At 35.6% G+C, this 18,712-nt stretch overlaps 3 protein-coding genes and 1 long non-coding RNA gene across 5 annotated transcripts; 2 read left to right on the top strand and 2 right to left on the bottom strand.

Moving 5' to 3' along the window:
* Positions 1–762: 762 nt before the first annotated feature.
* Positions 763–2,865, bottom strand: LOC140809146 (protein WHAT'S THIS FACTOR 1 homolog, chloroplastic). Its single transcript, XM_073166640.1, has one exon. The coding sequence runs from the start codon at positions 2,666–2,668 to the stop codon at positions 1,058–1,060; it is 1,611 nt and encodes a 536-aa protein (XP_073022741.1). The 5' UTR covers positions 2,669–2,865; the 3' UTR covers positions 763–1,057.
* A 2,638-nt stretch (positions 2,866–5,503) lies between these two features.
* Positions 5,504–8,663, top strand: LOC140809118 (rhodanese-like domain-containing protein 4, chloroplastic). Of its 2 annotated transcripts, none has more exons than XM_073166604.1 (8): positions 5,504–6,394; positions 6,898–7,000; positions 7,109–7,183; positions 7,326–7,400; positions 7,475–7,549; positions 7,781–7,861; positions 8,013–8,187; positions 8,325–8,663. In XM_073166604.1, the coding sequence occupies exons 1-8, from the start codon at positions 5,793–5,795 to the stop codon at positions 8,330–8,332; spliced, it is 1,194 nt and encodes a 397-aa protein (XP_073022705.1). In that variant the 5' UTR covers positions 5,504–5,792; the 3' UTR covers positions 8,333–8,663. The 2 variants fall into 2 exon arrangements, with proteins under 2 accessions (XP_073022705.1, XP_073022704.1); XM_073166603.1 differs by having other exon boundaries at positions 5,505–6,394; positions 8,013–8,219.
* LOC140809120 (uncharacterized) lies at positions 8,582–9,651 on the bottom strand. The gene is made up of 2 exons (XR_012113079.1): positions 9,004–9,651; positions 8,582–8,710 (listed from the first exon to the last, which is right to left on the bottom strand). It is a non-coding gene; the product is annotated as an uncharacterized lncRNA (long non-coding RNA).
* Positions 9,652–10,856: 1,205 nt separating this feature from the next.
* LOC140810701 (histone H3-like centromeric protein CENH3) lies at positions 10,857–14,675 on the top strand. Its single transcript, XM_073168582.1, has 7 exons — positions 10,857–10,966; positions 11,067–11,098; positions 11,211–11,250; positions 11,523–11,647; positions 12,906–12,980; positions 14,016–14,091; positions 14,317–14,675. Exons 1-7 carry the CDS (start codon positions 10,912–10,914, stop codon positions 14,370–14,372), a joined length of 459 nt encoding a protein of 152 aa, XP_073024683.1. The 5' UTR covers positions 10,857–10,911; the 3' UTR covers positions 14,373–14,675.
* Positions 14,676–18,712: the final 4,037 nt, after the last annotated feature.

The following is an 18,712-nucleotide window of genomic DNA, read 5'->3' as shown; positions in this document are numbered from 1 at the left end:
TCTCACTTGATCAATCCAAATGTCGATTTTCAATCTATTATCTTGCAAGTTTCGATCCACCCGACAAATAGAAGAACTGGGTGACAGACTACGGTGATATGTGAGTCATGACAGGCGAACGTAACTGTATCAGCTTTGCAATGAATAAGTGGTTGAATCAATTATCAAGAAAACGCGTAGACGAAAGAGTGAGAATGATAGTCACGTGTCTCTTAGCACAATCACCCAATTCCCAATACAGGAGAAGATCTTGAGTTTGAGAGCTGTGTAAACAGTATCCCAAAGAAAAAGTAAAAAGGGCCGCCAAATGTTGCAGCAGATCAATTGAAGTCCTCCGAAGGGATTTAACTTTGTCATCTCTCTTCCGATTAAGCTTCAACTATTCAAGACGCTAATCTGTGACTCACTTGCAAGTGGGGTAACATAGACTAAAGAAGATAACCGATTAGAATACAAAATCCAAGTTTGCATGCTTCTTTTTGAAACTTCAATATCGTTGGCATGCTAGATAAAATGTCGGTTTTAACAATATCCAACGAATATCAATTCATTAGAGAATAAAGAACCTCACATTTATCCTATAATATCTATCACAATGGAAGAGAGAAATATAGGAGCAAAAAGGTGGATGATTTCAAAATGCACATGACAAGATCCAAGAACAGGAAAGCATTACTTCACTTTCAAGACGAAACATATAAAACCCACAATTGTACATCTAGGTTAAAATGTACAGACTTCAAATTTTTAGAGATACCCAGATTATGCATTTGAATTGAAAGAACTATCTTGTATAGATGAAACATAGTACAACATAGCACAACGCGTCACAAAATAAATCACAATAAAATTTAGAAGATTAAAACAAGAAGTGGATATTCAAATATTCTCAAGTTGTCTCTAAAATTTAAGTGTCCAACAGAGATCCACATTGAGAAACATTCAAGCTTCTATATTCGATTATTTCTAAAAAATAACCTCCATTCCGAATGGTGTAGAATAAAGAGCTGATAGCCTTGAGTCAGGCCATTTTGGATGTAACTATGATAATTTCATTTTACCAACGTTCCCGAGGTTTTCCATCCGGAAACTCTTGAATTAGATAATTTTCATCACTTTTCCTTGAGCCATTAACTTGCTTAATAGTTGGTTTGCTCCGTTCAAAACTTGACAATGGATCATCTTCTTCATTATTGAAGTTTGGAGGCAAATCATCATCACCACCATCATCATCACTCCAACCATCCTTGAAATCCTTATCAGCACCATCAACAATATCATCAATTTCGTCACTTCCTAAATTGTCAATATCGGACCATTCATCTTCATCATCTTCACCTGACTCAACCTCATCTTCTATCCTTGCTGCTTGATCTGAATGAGCCTCTGAAATATTTCTTCTCGGGAATCTTGGAACATTAACAAGTGCACGAAGTTTTTCCTTGATGAGCAACAATTTGTCTTTTTCTACTAAATTAGAATCTCGGTACGCTTCACGTAGGAACACTGAGTCTCTATCCCCTTTCAGAGATACATAAAACATGTCGGGATGCCTTACAAACATCCCCCTGAGCTGCTGAGAGAATCTAAATTCATCTCGAAAATGGGTCAAATGATCTACAAGTGTTCTCTTCTCAACAGTGAGACTCAATATTTCATGAACAACACCACAGGCATGTTTTTCTTTTTCCTGCGTGCCAGACCTCAGTTTTGAAAAATCAGAATAAGGTGATATGTAAGGCATGTCTCTAAATTGAGAAATTCTTCTCATCTCACCTTTGGAAAGGTTGAGCCCTCTAGGTAGATTAACTCTGTTAAACTTTGGGGTTCGATCAATAATTAAATTTCTCTCTTCCAGCTCTCTTTCCTTATTCTCATCTTCCGCGAGCTCTGCTGCAGATACAGCAAGCTCAGGATCCCAATGAGTCAACTCAAGGGCCGGCCCTCGACCAGTTGTAACAACCTTGAAATACTGTGGATACCGCTGACAAATAGTATCTTGAAATTCCAAAGGCAGTCCTAAATCAGTTTTCAAATGAGAAATCTTCTCCAAAAGAATCCGTTTCTCCATTGACATCATCAACAACTTCCTCAATTTAACAACCAATAAATCCTCCATTCCATTTCTAACCCTCATCTCCTCGAGGTATAGCCTCTCCGCCTCAGGTGTCAACCTGAACTTAAGTGAATAAACCCCTTCTTCCACAATCTCAAACACAGCAGGAAACTTCCTCAACAAAGATATAAACCGCCTCCTTTTCTGTAGCCCCAAATCTTTCCTAAACCTACCCAAATGACGAAGTGCCATAATTCTATCTGGCTGACTCGTCAAAATCTTCCTAATTTTCAAAACCAATTTAAGCTTTTTGTCCCTCTGAATCACGTTATCAAAGGGAAGCTCTTTCCTCCTCTTCACAACACCCGCTCTTATTACAGGAAAAGGCAAATGATATCTCCTCGTACTCCAGAAAAATTCATTCTTTTCCTGAAAGACTAATTTTTTCCCCAAAAACGGAGTCTTCACCGATTGTTTAGCACAAAATGATGAATAAACATTACAACAAAACTTGGGGTTTTGAAGCGGTGATGACTTATATGAAAGAAAAAATGGAAATGCACAACCTGAAGACGAAACTTTGTGGGTAGAGATCAACAACTTTGGTTCCATAGTAATCACTAGTTTCTTCGTGGAATCAAACGGAAATATATCATAATACAGCGGAACACACTAACAATTACCATTCATGGCAAATGGGAGTGATGGGATTCACGAAATTAATTGACTGACCTCAAGGCACAAGCAATTCGAGAAGTCTGGGTTTATCTGCAAAACCAAAACCCTTTTCCGAAGATATTTGTTCCTTTTGTGTGTCTGCGTACACGAAATCTAGCGAAAGAAAAGATAAGATTGAACAGTCACGCTTCTTTCATAATGAATGCGACTTTCAACTCACCCTAGCTCACGTACCGGATTAGTGGCGCTTCTTTCGTTATCATAGCCTTCTTACACATATCGATTAGGCCGGAAGCACAAGCTTATCGGTTTAATAATCTTTTTTAATTGTTGCATACCTTAATATTCATGTTTTTCAAAATGAACAATCTTTTGATCACCCACGCATTCTTCGTTACTATTTTATTTGTCACTGCAATGAGAACCAACCAAATGTCGAATTAGTTCTCTATCCAGCCATCTTTCTCAGCCCAAACTCTCCCGGTCATATAAGTTTGAGGAGCTTTATACTCGGAGCTAGGAGCTTGTAGAGGGGCAAAATTTTTATCTTCTCTATTGATTTTCGAGGAAAATTTGGTGGTCTACGGGTTGAGTGGTCGGACTGAGGATCATATAGATTGGTAATTGATGAGTTTGACGCCAGGTGGTCAACCCGATATCTCTTTCTTTTACATTTTTTTTCTTTTAATTCCTTTAATTCTTTTTATTTTGCCATAAACACCTGTTTGTTTCTTACAGATAAGCTCGAGATGCAAGAAGCTTTTGCTAAGAGGCAAGCGACGAAAAATGCAGTCGCACAGAAAAACAAACAGCCCGGAAGGCCGCTGTCGAAAAGAAAGGCTTGGCCAAGAAAGTAGATGAGGAAGCCCGGGCGGTCGTTGAGGCCCGAAAAGCTAAAGAGAGATCGGCCACTGAGGCTCGAGCTTCATTATTATCGGGTCGAGTTATGTCTCTTTCCTGGGATCGTTGGAAACGAGGCATAATGATCTCGTGCTAATTGTTCCGTACACTTGGAAAGCAAAGAAGCTTAGTGGGGCGTCGGAAGGTTTTCCAACGCAGCTATCCCGACACTCAAGTAAGTTGAGTATCCACGCAAAGGAAAGTGTTGTATATAGAATATATATTGGGTGCTTGTGTAAATATTAAGTGAATATCCTTAATGATCGAGCAAACTTGATTATCTAAATGATAAAAAAATAATGACGACCTTGTTTGCAGTGATCAGCCACTCCTAATGATCAAATAGTTACATACTCAATGCCCTCTAACACTGTTACGATTGACAACATATTGTTTCCAGTCTTGTCACATCGCTCTCAGGTGCATTGATTGATATACTAATGATTTCGAAGCATGAAGATCTGTACTTATGGGCCCAGAGTTGATGCATGTCCCAAGATGCTCTGGTAGTGTTCCTGATGTGAGGGCACAGACAAAGTCCTTGATTCGTTATCAGAACCTTCTTACAAAGCCCGAACTAGGTCAGGAGCCCAGGGTTGTATGGATATATGCTAATTTAATCAGCTTTCCTAGTTGTGCATACTTAGGGATGACTTATATAATAACACTCTTTTTATCCGAACTGTTTTTCTCTCGTAGCCCCCATGCTCCCAATATCTTACTCTACTATAGTATGAGGATGACCTAGGCTCTTTCCGAAGTATCACCAATGGACATTTTGATAGAGGAAAATTTCGAGCTAATCTTGGTACTGACCAAAGGGTGCATTTATGGATGACTATTAAATAATACACGTTAGATTATCATTGAAATCCACATGAATTGATAAATGTAAACTCTTGTATATATCTTTGGGTAATGTCCCACGCCTATGGGAGCCAGTTCGGGTGGGTCAGGTGAATTCGGGTCGTGTTGAAGAAAATGTGCTGAATACATATCCTTACTTAAATTCAAACTGAATCCAACCAATCCGAATTGATTTTTGAATATACAATATTTTTCTTTTATTCTTTAACAAAATAATTAAATAAAAATTCGTAATTCTAATAAAATTTAATGTAAATAAATAACAAAAACCTGCCAAAAACCCATCATCCAACGGGATGAGACGGTCCAACACCCGACCCGCCAAAAACCCATCGTCCAACGGGATGAGGCAGGCATGGCCGCCATTTTAGCGGGTTGAGAAATTCTCACTCAGCCCAACTCAATGTGAGATGCGGGTTAGGTGGTTAGCCGACCATAATAAAATAAAATATATATAAATTACTGAATTTGATATTTTATAAATAAAAATTTCTAGAAAAATCTTAATAGAAATTTTAATTCTTGATTTCAATCTTCACGTAGAAGACAAAATAATTAGCACAAAAACTTCACAACTTAATTTGTTTGGGGGACGGGCAAACTGACAGACACAAACACAATCCATATTGACGGTTCTACCTAAATATGATAATCTATTTTATGAAATTAAATATTTAATTTTAGCAATCTAATAATCTTAACAAGTAATTACTTCACAGAATAAACAATTGTTTAAAAATTCAAATATTTACAAAATTAAATTTTATGATATCGATATATACTAAAAAAAATCTTTAAGTATAATAATGACGTTTAAGCTCCACTTCTATATTGTTTTAATTTTTTGTACGAGTCAAACATTCAAAGAGATGGAGGGCCGAAGAGAAGTGGAGGCAGAAGGAAAAAATGAAAATGTGCATACTTAGCCTGTCCGCGCGCCGGTAAGTACCTGAATGTAATTTTCCTTTTTTTTTTTTACTGAACATGCTCCAGACTTCTCCAAACAGCTCGCTCACAATATCCTTAGCCACACAATAATTGGAGCGGAAACAGTCCCCCTAATCCATCTACCCACAGTGGAACGTGTCATCCATCACTTGTGTACACTTCTCAGCTCCCTTCTACGTTTGCACCAACGTACCTCGACTCATTATCACCACCCCACCTGCCAAAATCCGATTGCACAGCACATGAACTCCAGAACATCAGACTAGCTATTACTGTTGTATCTTACGCTTCTCATGGTTCCTAGAGCTTAAAGAACTGGAAATACCGTGATTCGAATCGTGTAATGGAGGCCCTTAATGTAGTTGGCTTGACTCCAATTTCGGTTCTTGCTAAAAGACCGGGGCCCAGAAAAAATCAGTCGCTGGCAACTGTTTCCCCATTCAAGAATCAATCCTTTTCAGTTTCAAGATGTATGGCGGGGGGTCTAGTGCTGTTATCTTCGGCTTTGGGTACTGATTTAGCAAGAGCGTTGACATATGATGGAACTCTGCAGCAATCCGTGAGCAATTTGGCCCCCGATATTGATTTCAGTGGAGTTCTTGGTAATGCTACCAATTTTGCCGCGGAGAATCCCATAATCGCTGGCGGCGGAGTGGCGTTGCTGGCGTTTCCCGTGGTGGTTTCTCAGCTGCTCAGCAAATCCAAGAACTGGGGAGTGGAGAGTGCGAAGACTGCTTATTCAAAATTGGGTGACGATGATAAGGCTCAATTACTTGATATACGAGCACCGCAGGATATTAAGCAAACGGGGAGCCCGGATATCCGGAGTTTCAAGAAGAAGCCGGTGGTCGTGGTGTATAACGGTGAAGACAAGTCAGGGTTCTTGAAAAAGCTGTCTTTGAAGTTTAAAGAACCCGAAAGCACCACATTGTTTATACTTGATAAGTAAGAATTGCGACATGTGTTGTGTTTTAGTTCTCTGAAAGTTCACAGCTTCTATCGATAGTTTACTCTCCGGTTTGGGGAAGTTGTTCGTACTATGTTATACATAACTTAAATTTTTGAAGATAGGATTATAATACCAGGAGATGTTCTAGCGTGCGCGAGTAGGGCTAGCTATTAGCTACTCAAATAAACAAAAGAATTCATATTTGATACGGCTCAACGAAGTTCATTATCTACTGCCGCTTATAGGCATCGTCATTTTGTTGGTATCATCTCGTGGTGATTGGCTCTTCATGGATAATGTGAACCCCCTTTGTGCCATTTCCCGAATTCTTGATTTGTGTGGATAATAAATCATTGATGAATCATGGAATTTATTCAAAAAATAACTACTTGGTTAATACCTTCGCATTATGGGTGTTTTGAGCTTAAGCAATATGCAGTTGCAAGTGCAATGGCCCGATCTTAGCCCAATTTGATGTTTTTGAATTGTGATGAAGCAGATTCGACGGAAATGCCAAACAAGTAGCAGAGCTGGTAACGGCAAATGGATTTAAAGCTGCTTATGCAATCAGAGATGGTGCAGAAGGATCGGGGGGATGGATGGTGCCTACACACTTTTGTTCTCATTAAAATTTGATAAAGCAAAATTCAACAACATTATTCAGAGATTCTGGTTTGAAACTTAACTTATAAATGATAAAAATTATGCAGAAAAGTGGCCTTCCCTGGATAGTTCCAAGTAAAACATGGAGCCTTGACTTCAGCGATTTGACGGGCACCGTTGGGGTAATGTCTTGTCTTGTCTTGCATTATGTACCGGATATTTTAGTTAAGAAGTAAGAATAATTTAAAGATCTCTTCAAGTTCAAATGTACCGTGTTCTTTAATTTATCCAAAACAAATGCTGAGGACTTTAGTGTATTTGCAGGATGCTTCTGATGCTTTGCCTCTGATCCTTGGTGTTGCGGCTGCAGCTGGTATTGGGATTTTGTCTTTTACAGAGGTTGGGGATAGAGGAATTTTGATATTTTTATGATGTTAGGGGACTATTGCTTTATCTTTTCAATTTATTTACAGGTGGAAGTACTTCTCCAAGTTCTGGGTTCTGCTTTTCTTATTCAATTTATAAGCAAGAAACTCCTCTTTGCAGAGGTCTGTTTCTTATTTAGTTTCTTGATTCTTCTTGCGCATTTTTATTTCTGACGTTAATAATTGAATGTTAGTTCTTGTGAAATTATCCGATTATCGAAAACTTGATAAATGACATGCCAATACAACAGCATATGGAACTGAAATATCATACTGTTGCTCGGTACATCAGTCAGACATTTATCATTCTGAACATTATCATACTGAAACAAGTTTGGTGATTTTCATCGACAGGATAGAAAGCAGACTATACAGCAAATTGAAGATATCTTGAACACAAAAGTCGCTGCAAAAGAACTTGTGGGTGACATACAGGTACCTGCCATAATGAAAGCTCCTCATATTTGACGGGCTATACCTTTATGTTTGTCGTATTAGTGAAGGTTCAGTTCGTTACAGGAAAAAAACATTGAATCCACATCGTGAGACTAATTTCTTATATGATTTTGATTTCAAAATCTTTTAGCAAATCGGGAAGGCCATTCTACCCTCGTCTGTGACTAGTAAGGCTCTACCCGCTCCTGTTGAAAGTGGCATCCAGATATCTGAGCCAGGGCCTGAGAGCGCACCAGCAAAAATAGAAGCAACTCCAGAGGTCAATTCTATCCCACAAGCGGAAGCTGAAGATGAGTCTCTTCCGGGTATTTCGAGGCCACTCTCTCCCTATCCTAATGTAAGTAAGTTAGAATACAATATGTTTTACCAGTTTTCTGCTATTGTTTCAATTCTATATATTTTTAATATCTTTTTCTTGCTATTCTTTGTTGATATATGACAGTATCCTGATTACAAGCCTCCATCTTCTCCTATACCTTCGCAGCCATAGAGTAGAACATGTGCGCACAAAGCACAGATACTTGGGTCAGATTTCTTGGAGTTGTAGAACATATAATCCTTTCTACAAGAGGTTTTGAGACCACTAACAATATATATTATGTTACTGCCAGAATGTGTCTTGTTTGATGCATTCTTTGTTTGTCAGATTGAAATGTCTCCACTAAGTTTAATACCATCTTAGTATGTCTGAATTTCGGGTTTGTAATCTCTCGAATGGTGTGGAGTTGTTTTCTGAAGACTCCAGCAATAAAATTTTACAGTGGTAGTGTTACCATGTCAACTTTACTACTACTTTGTTCTGAAAAAGACAATTACTTACTCAAATTCCTTTTACCTGGCTTTGATAACTATTAGTCGGGATCGGGGACACATTGCAAAATAGTCATAAATAACATAACATATTATTGATAGAAGGAACCTAAATATAGAAAAACAGCTAAAATGAAAAAAATGAATAATGAATCTCTCTAGATTTTTCTATGAGAGTTCTCGTTTCTTCTATCTTTTAGATCAAGTTTCTGGCTCCGGGGATGTGAAGCTGCTCTGTTACGTTTTGCTGCTTTACTTGTGGGTTCTTGGAATATAAGTGGTAGATGGGGGATATGGTGGGTAAACTAGACCTTTTCTCTTACGCCTGAGGAAAGCCAAGCTGTTGAAATTAGTGCTGAACTCATGGAACAAGGGCGCCAACTCGTGCCAATAGGGTTGGTGGAGAAGCTCCTCGCAAGAAGGTTAGTCGGCAAAAATAATTTTGTTATCACTTTACAGTGGTGGTGGTATAAAGAGGTGGATATCAAGATTTTAGCCAATAATCACTTTGTCTTCACCTTTGAACATCCTGGGGATATTGATCTCGGGTTCTCAGCATGGAACCCTGGTCCTATAATCGAGCTTTATTGGTTGTTAGAAAGTTTGAGGTCTTTGTCTCCGGCGAGTTGGGGCTTTTGCAGTATACCCAGTTTTGGGTTCAAGCTTTTCATATTCCACCTGAGGGCACGACTTCCGGCATCGGGTGGCGACTTGGCCAGGCTAGTAGGACGGTTTGGTCAGTTGAGGTTGATTCTAAGGGCTGATGTGTTGGTATTTTTATGGCGACTTGGCCAGGCTAGTTGGCTCTTCTGTAAGTATCCATTATGAAAAACTTCCAGGCTACTGTTATACGCGTGGAGTGATTGGTCATATTGCCTAAGATTGTGCAACATAAGTTTGTGATCCCCATATTAGAACATGCTCATTAACCATATGGCTTGGCTACGTGCCCAGATGGACGGATATAATATAACAAGGTATGCAGATTTCTCTAAAAAAAAAGCATCTATTATTTCAACGTGAGTAAATAACAAGGCAACATTCACAAATTTTTTAAATTATTTAAAAAACTATTATTTTAAAATTTTGCCATATCCTTTTTGTAATATACAAATAAAATAACAAACATATTATCCAAAATTTCAGTCGGGATAAATACATTTTTGTTAATTTTTTTAACAAAATATACAAAAAAATATCGGATTGTACAAAATTTTATTAATCTTACACAAAATAAAAATATATATATATATATATATATATATATATATATTTATATTATATTATTTAAAACCTTAGTATGATTTTCCAAAACAAAAATGTAAATATATTAATATATTTATAATTTTTAATTAAATTATATTATTATTCCAACATGTTTAAATACGCTATAAAAACATTGTAGAATTAATTGGTTATTCTACAAAAGTTTAATTCCATTAATCAAAATAATTAGACTAAAGGTTTAAAATATGTACAACATAAATGTTTATTTATAACTTTCATATATTTGGCATATTTAACTATTTAAATAAAAAAAATTAACAACTGTGCATAAAATGATTAGTAATCAATATATCAAATGAAACAAACCAAAATGCAAACTTAAATTGGTCCAATCAACTATTGAAAATTAAATCAAATGTATAAGCCATATCAAAATTCAAGGTGTATTTTAAATTATAATAATTAAAGAATGAGGTCATTATAATTAAAAGTTAAAAACAAAAGCTTGTGTAAGACGGTCTCATGGGTCGTATTTGTGAGACGGATCTCTTATTTGGGTCATCCATGAAAAAATATTACATTTTAGGCTAAGAGTATTACTCTTTATTGTGAATATGAGTATGATTGACCCGTCTCACAGATTAAGATCCGTGAGACGGTCTCACATGAATCTCACCCAAAGTTAAAATAGAATTATTATAGTCGATGTGAAAAAATATATAAGTAGCTTTTGCAAATGAAGATTGAATGATAATCATGATTGATTAGAAAAAAATAATAAATTAAAATATGATTAACAAATTATGGAGCTTAACACTAATAAATAGAATTGAAATCCGTTTCTTCAAATTGAAAAATCGCGTTGCCGCGTTTTCGAAAGGTCGTTCGACTTTCAAACGGTAACTTAGGCGGAATATCCAAAATGAAATTAAAGTTTAGCAAAAGAAAACATTATAAAAATAAACTCAAGAAAATATAATATAAAAAACTAAATGGCCAGAACGAAACAACCCGCTGTGCGCCGAACCGGCCGACGTAAATCCGCCGGTGAGCGTCAATATAGGCGAAACTTTTTTTCATCTTTATCAGAATTTTCGGAACCCTATATTTTCTTAAGTTTTTTAATTATGGTATCGTTTCTCTGCAGCGGCCGGAGGTACTCCAACTTCAACTCCTCAGGTTTGGTGAAATTCATCTAAATCTCTCTCTATTCGACTTTTTTTTTTCCAGAAATGTGATTTTTTTTAACTATGTTGACTGTTGTTTAATTCTGAGGTTTTAATTTCTCTAGCGTTCCTCTGGAACAAAGAGCCCTGGCGGTGCTCCACCAAGTGAGTTTCTCCCTTTTGGAGTTTGTGTATTTGCCTTTTACTGATATTTATGTGTGTGTAAGTTTAAATAGTGCTGCTCAGAGGTTTAGTAAAATTTATTTTGTAGTTTAATCTTTAGGAGCGAAGATAATTACATTTACTTTCTTTTTGCCCAGCTAGTAGAACCTATTTTTGCGTGGGTTTAATATTGTTGCTTGGGGGTCTAGCATAACTTATGTTTTAGTTTAATTTTTATGGAGTGTGATGTGTTACTTTTTATTTTATTTTTTCAGCTAGTAGAGCTGGGCGTGCACAAAAGAAGCGGCGGAACAGGCCAGGGACTGTGGCTCTTAGAGAGATCCGGAAATATCAGAAGTCCTGGAACCTTCTAATACCCGCTGCTCCATTCATTAGAACTGTAATATCTAACATCATGCACATGCTTCCTTATAGTTTGTTTTCAGTCTTATCTTGTGGTTCTTTAGGATATGTGTCTAGAATCAGAGCAGTGGTGCCGAGGGTACTGGTGTTGGATTAAATAATCAACAGGGATTTCATTGGACCGTTTATGGAACCCAGTGCATACTGTTAATTCATTGAATTTTATATCGGCTGCCTTTATATTTTTTTGTTGTTTTGAATCATGGTATAAGTAGTGTCATTCCAAGGCTGTTCTTTTGAAGGCTGGCCACGTAGATAAAAAAAAAATGGATTACTGAATATTATAGTGTCTGTGCTTCGTTAGAGTTTGTTTTTGGGGCCCTATCTGGTTGTTTATAAGTGAGTATATGTCATCTAGTGACTGGAACAGGCGTACTGAAGGGCACTTGTTTTTTTTTTGAGTAACTAGTTCGGAGGACCTGCTTTGAACACTTTTTGGAACTCAATGGATTTAATATGCTAATTGAATTTGGTATTGACATCTTTTTATTCGTTTGGATGCCATGATGTTAACAATGTTGTGCCGAGAATGGTATACATAGGTATAGATAACCACTTAACAACAGAAAGTATTTGGGGTGTTTAAATGCTGGCAACTTAAATGGTGTTTGAGTCTCTGTGGTTGCAGTGTCATGTCCAGGGATGGTAACTGCAATAAATTGATTATTTGGCTCTGTAGATAAAGCAGAACATTGAACTGTCATCTTACTTGGCACTGAAGCACTGAAAGAATCATTATTTGACAATCTTTATTTGTTTCATGAGAATTAAAATTGACCCACCTAACTTTTGTGGAAATTTGTCCTATATTTGTCAGATGGAAAAAGTTCAAACTTATTTTCCTTGTGATTGACTTAGTATCTCAGGTGTAGGTTTTTCTCCCTCAAATTTGGTGTTGTGTGCATTGTTAATGCACATTCCGCTAAAACATACGTTCATGTTTATTTTTCTTCCGACTTCTACAGTGAGATTCTACTTCTTGTGATAATATAAAACCGATAGATATGTATTACATAAGGACAGACTTACTCGTGGGATTGCTTATATGATGTGCCTTTGTTATATGACATTAATAGTACGATTTTTCATGTTGTTTGTAAAATTATTAAAAATCAACTTTTGGCTTGAAATTTGCATTGATATTGCAAGGTTTGAAGCTACATTTCCTGTGTGTTGCTTTTTTCTTTTTAAATAAACCTGGAATGGTGAACTGACCATTGCCAAATGAGTAACAGGTGAGAGAGGTTACATTGTCAATTGCTCCAGACATCTCTCGCTGGCAAGCAGAAGCTTTGGTGGCCCTTCAGGAGGTACTAATACTTGTAATATTTTGCATCTTGACTGAAGACATTCTAGCTTGAATCCTTGCGATATACTCAGGTCTTTACTTTTTAGAAATTAAATAGCTTCATTGGATGGCTCACCTTGTAACACCAATCTCTATTAAAGAGATTTTGTCCAGTTTTTTGAGGCTAAGTCATTAATCCTAAGAGAGCTTTCGAGTGATTCAGTTACTACAACAACTCACAAGCCTTAATCTCACTGAGTGGGGTCAGCTATATGGATCCTCCTACACGTTCGAGTGAGTCATCCAACATAATCAAATCAAACACTCGTAGACATAGTAAGAAAGAGGTGGAAATACTATTACCTCACACTGAGATAATTTTATTTGCGGGCTTAGTTGGCCTTCTCTGAATTTATTTCCTTTTGTTGGCACAATCTTATGATGGATTTCTGCTGCATGAGTGACACTTCTGAAATGTGTTCACTTCTCGGAGCAACTAGTTAATAATAATTTTGGTTTTGATTCCTTATAAATTTCCTTCATTCCTGATTTTGATCACGGTCTTTCAGAATCAACTCAGCTAAGACGATGGTGATTATCTGACTTTCAGATTATAAGGAAGATTTAATATCACCATACAAGTTGATCACTTGATTGTAAGATTTTGGTAGACTTGTTTAAAATACATCTTTCTTGGTCAACTACTCTGTTTATCCTTTCACATTAGATAATCATATACCGGATCTCTGGGTCTGCTGCAATAGCAATACTATCGATTTCTTGCACGTCATCTCCGGCTTAGTTTGAGTTTGGATTGAGGGGTTGAAATCAATGGGTGGTGTGAGATGGTTTGGAGTAGGATTTGAAGTTTGGATGTATTTGAAATCTCCATAATATTTGTTGGTGCAAAAGCTTAAATTGAAAGATGGTGAATTTGAAATTTCCTCATATCAAAACTCACCGAATGAAATGAATGGGGAATCATAGATGAAATCTTAAATTTCTGCTTATTTTAACATGGCTATTGTTTGTGATTCTTTTTAGCTTGCTCTTGTAGGCCGCAGAGGATTTCATAGTTCAAATGTTTGAAGAGGCAATGCTGTGTGCAATTCATGCAAAGCGCGTGACACTAAGTAGGTTTTGATCCTTGAACTTGTCATAAATGATTTACACGGATGGTCAGCCTAAATTAGTTTGCATGAGTGTGATAATGTATTGAAATCCACACAGAAAATCTCAAGGCAATTTATTGATTCAAGCGCTTGAACCAAGTGCTTTTCTTTAGTTCGATGTTTTTCGCTGAAAATCCGTTCTTTACTTAGTACTCCTAATTCGATGCCAATTTTTTAATTGCTCAGTGAAGAAGGATTTTGAGCTGGCCCGTCGAATTGGAGGTAAAGGGCAGCCATGGTGAAAGCGTGTGTCACCTCATTATTGTGCAAGATGGCTGTTCATGAAATGAATAACAACCCCCCTCATTTGGAAAATTGTAAGCATTTATTCAATGTAGAATTGCATCTAATCCTTAGGCAATATTATGCACAGTTAGCTTTCACTTCATTGAATACTAGTTGGTGTGCTCATTTTTGTGAAACTGAGATTGGAGAGAATTTTCTCACTGTATTTCTTTTTTGGTCTGCTGACTTCTCTGTTGTAATTCAACATTTATGCCATCTAAATTCGACAATGTTATGTTTTCTCCTGTCGTACACTGGGTTTTTATTTTTTGCTTCTTTTTTCGTTCCACCCTTGGGGCTATGATTTTTCTTGTCTTAGACACGTCTCATTCATAAATTAATTAGATGGCAAAACTTTTTAAACATTTTGGTGATCAAGATATAATATTTTTATGGTTGTAAAAAGAATTACTACAAAATAAATTTGTCCACATATAAATCATGTCCTTGCACCCGATAAAAACACGAACATAGTTCGGAAGTATTGGTTCAAATTATGTCAACGTCATTTCCTTTTAGCTTTTTTTTATACCACAAAAATTAAAGAACCCAAACGTAGGATTTTGTTATAAAACATCGGGAAAGTGATTCCTCCTTTAATTTTGATAGTTGGAGCTAGCACTTATAAACATTGTTCTGTTTTTGTTAGTATACCCTTTCTAATCGGGAATATAATAATAAGCTTTTTTTCGCCAAACAATCTTGGAAAAATCCTCCCAGACATTACTGGTGTTCTCTGTATACGTAGCATCTTCTGCAATATAATTAATTACTAAATTTTAAGGCAACTAAATAAACTCGATCGTGGATTGACCCATTTGATGTTACAAGAAACCACATGCCTATAAATTCATTACATATATAATTTCATCGATCCGTCAAAAATAAATATTGGAACTCATTAAAAAAATTGAAATTATACATATATAAAATATTTGAAATATTAATACCATTCTCAAATCTAGCACTCATATTTATTCCCATTAAATTTCTAGGACCATCCTACAATCATGAAACTTCAAATCTACATAGACTACATCTATATCCATGTACTATGGATATATGTATAGTCTACATAAGGCATGTTTTCCGTTTAACGCCATCTATCTCTAGGGAAATAATTTCAAACAATTCCCAATTTCAAGATTCCATTTTTTCCACGGCCGATTTTTTCCCTTTTACTCCTGTATGGACAAGTGTCGGCAAAATCAACCCAAGATTCAAGATGCTGCGTGCTCTGAAGGTGATCTTTCAGATCTACTCTACGTTTTAGGTTTATTCTAAGCATCGTTGAGTTATTTGTTGTCTGTTGAACCATTTTTGGTGCAGAGATGAGCAGTATCGAATGGGAATTCGTGGACATGAATGAGCAAGAAGAAGATATCATTTCGAGAATGCACAGGCTTGTGGGAGACAAGTGAGAACCCAACTCCATGCTTCTTTTGGCTCAAGACCTTTACTGTTACTGCTGTAGATTAAAAAATTAACATGCATGATCGAAAAACAGGACTTGAGCATGCGGCCGGTGATGGGTCGTCCCTTAACACAGTCCTTATTTAAAAATAACTCCGCGACAGTGTAATACAATGTCTGTTAGATAGGTTTATGTTCATGTAAGCTAGCTAGGTTTACGTTACCAGTGGTCCTATGATCTAGGCTTCTTTTCTGTGAATTTTAATTAATGATCCAGGTGGGCTTTTGAGTAGCTGTGAGAGTTTCCGGGTCGAAAACACCCGAGGAGATCGAGAGCGTACTTGGATGATGAAAAAAACAACTACAGTTCAAGATGACCAAAGGGAAGAAAGGGACAGACATTGGTGGCCATGGATTGAGTGCTGTGATGTATAATATTACTATTAGTACGTACCTTTAAATTAATGTTTGTATTTGGTTTTAAGGTCTCATTTGAACCGTTCACGATCAAATCTACGGTCACCCTACCATATTCTAATAAAAGTAACTCTTAGCATAAAAGCCATAATTTTTATGGGTGATCCAAATAGAATCGTCTACAGATGATCCTGAACGCTCACCAAGTTCGTTGTTTCGATTTACATATTATGATAAATGTTGTATGTGATCGTGTTGATTTATATATGAATTGTCTAATTAATGGCTTATTGTTCCTTTTGAATTCATTGATCCCTTCTGTTAAACGAAAAGCTTTGTTCATGTTTAGTTTAGGAATCAAAATCTATGATTATATGTTCTTTGTATAAAAAATACGGTGTATTTGGAGAGATGAATTCGAAATCCATTAATTTCGATTACAATTTATTTGTTAATAAATGAGACAACAGATAAAATCTTAGATACATATATCTTGCTTTTTTACTCATTAGTTACAAAAGTAGAATGAATTTAAATGGACATTGTTATCATTGGTTGAACTTGAAATTCATCTTAATTAACATCAAATACTATATAAACATGTTAAAAAAATGAAATTGAGAATGGAACAGACGGAGCTTCGACGTTTTATATCTATCAGTGCATGTGATAATAATCATAAAATCATAATAAACAATGAACAATATAGTAAACCCTAACTATGTTCACCTAGAAATAAGTAGGAGAGTTTAGTTTGTATTCAAACGAAAAAGGTCCAGAGCACAAAGGTAAGATGCCATTAACTTTTGAAACTAAAAAATAAATGTATTTTGAAATGTAGATCAAGGGAAATTTGCTACGTACGTACTCCACCTAAATATGTAATCCCTTTGGGGAATACTGACGAAAGGTTGGTGTCACTTAAATTGATGGTACGAAATTGGTTGAACTTTGCAATCAATCCAACAGTGACACTTGGATTATGAGATTAATTGTGAATTCAAGGGTCGATATTATAAGAGGACAGCAACCTTCAAAGCTGAGGGCGGGCGTACTTCCCTGTCGGTGGCCAATCTACGTATTTTACCACGCCAATTAGTAAACCTAAATCCACTAAATATCGTGTAAATTAAAGAGTGAAAGCCTGTGTGCATGTTCATTGTTTCGGAGATATATTTGGTGAATTATATTAAATCATGAGACAGTGTCGTTTCAGGTATAATAGTGTAGCTGACCTTACACACACGTATTTGTTCTATTTAGTTGCTACTACATTAAATAGTTAATATTAAGGTGAATATGACAATATAGAGTTATAAAATAAAGCAAGTATAATGTTTGCCAAAAATTTGTGTGAGACGATCAAACAGTTCGTATTTTGTGAGACGAACATCTTATTTGGGTAATCCATGAAAAAAAAAACTTTATGTTAAGAGTATTAATTTTTATTGTGAATATCAATAAAATTGATCCGTCTCACATATAAAGATTTGTGAGACCGTCTCACAAGAGACATACTCACTCTGTTTTGGGGTACTGATTTAAGAAGAATGACGAAACATTTTTTTGTCGTTTTAGCATGCAACAAATTGAAAATAAAGCAAGTAGGATGTTTCGAGGGTAATGATCTCAGAAGAAAGAGTAGGTCATTTGTGAGACGGTCTCACGAATCTTTATCTGTGAGACGGGTTCATCCTATCGATATTCACAATAAAAAGTAATACTCTTAGAACAAAAAGTAATATTTTTTCATGGATGACCTAAACAAGATATTTATCTCACAAAATACGACTTGTGAGATCGTCTCACACAAGTTTTTGCCTCAGAAAAAATGCAAACGAAAATATCGTACTACATATTATTACAATTTAATACTTTTATTAATTAGTTACAGATGCATTTAGTTTAATACCCAAAAAATTACAAACGAAACCTAATTCAATCGACACTTGTTTTTAACTGAGCATGAGGAAATCAACCATTTCTCAAAAAAAAAAAAATAATTTGTATCAAATTCGAAATATTAACTAATTAATCCAAAATAAAAATACTGAAAAAAATCACATAAACAAAAAACCTCAAATATCCTATAACAAACCATATAATTTTCACTATAAATAAAAACCATAATTCCAACAGTAGTGATTAACATTGATAATTTAGAAAAATAATTATTTTATTCATAGAGTCGTTTGAAAAATTACTAGCAATCTATATTATATATAATAATTCTATTAGACAGAGATCAAAATTTTTTCTCCAAAATTGTCATCCTATATATTATTATAGATATAAAAAGCATAATTAAATTTAGTAATTGAGATATTTATTTTTTAATATATATAAACATCATAACCAGATTAAATATTTGAAAATAAAAATATATTATTTACATGTAACATATAATATTAAATATATATATATATATGATATTATATTATATTATACATACACATCACGTGTACAA

Source organism: Primulina eburnea, chromosome 13 (assembly GCF_022965805.1).
Source record: "Primulina eburnea isolate SZY01 chromosome 13, ASM2296580v1, whole genome shotgun sequence".
NCBI lineage: Eukaryota > Viridiplantae > Streptophyta > Magnoliopsida > Lamiales > Gesneriaceae > Primulina > Primulina eburnea.
Note: the sequence above shows the minus strand (reverse complement) of the source record. Positions and strands in the feature narration are given on the sequence as shown.

What these genes read in the sequence shown, in the direction of transcription:
- LOC140809146 (XM_073166640.1), bottom strand. Translation starts at nt 2,668, where the DNA reads ATGGAACCAAAGTTGTTGATCTCTACCCACAAAGTTTCGTCTTCAGGT.
- LOC140810701 (XM_073168582.1), top strand. Translation starts at nt 10,912, where the DNA reads ATGGCCAGAACGAAACAACCCGCTGTGCGCCGAACCGGCCGACGTAAA. An exon ending in CGGCCGACGTAAATCCGCCG is followed by an intron (nt 10,967 to 11,066) that starts GTGAGCGTCAAT and finishes GTTTCTCTGCAG; the next exon opens with CGGCCGGAGGTACTCCAACT. An exon ending in CTGCTCCATTCATTAGAACT is followed by an intron (nt 11,648 to 12,905) that starts GTAATATCTAAC and finishes AATGAGTAACAG; the next exon opens with GTGAGAGAGGTTACATTGTC.
- LOC140809118 (XM_073166603.1), top strand. Translation starts at nt 5,793, where the DNA reads ATGGAGGCCCTTAATGTAGTTGGCTTGACTCCAATTTCGGTTCTTGCT. An exon ending in ACATTGTTTATACTTGATAA is followed by an intron (nt 6,395 to 6,897) that starts GTAAGAATTGCG and finishes GTGATGAAGCAG; the next exon opens with ATTCGACGGAAATGCCAAAC. An exon ending in AAGGATCGGGGGGATGGATG is followed by an intron (nt 7,001 to 7,108) that starts GTGCCTACACAC and finishes AAAATTATGCAG; the next exon opens with AAAAGTGGCCTTCCCTGGAT.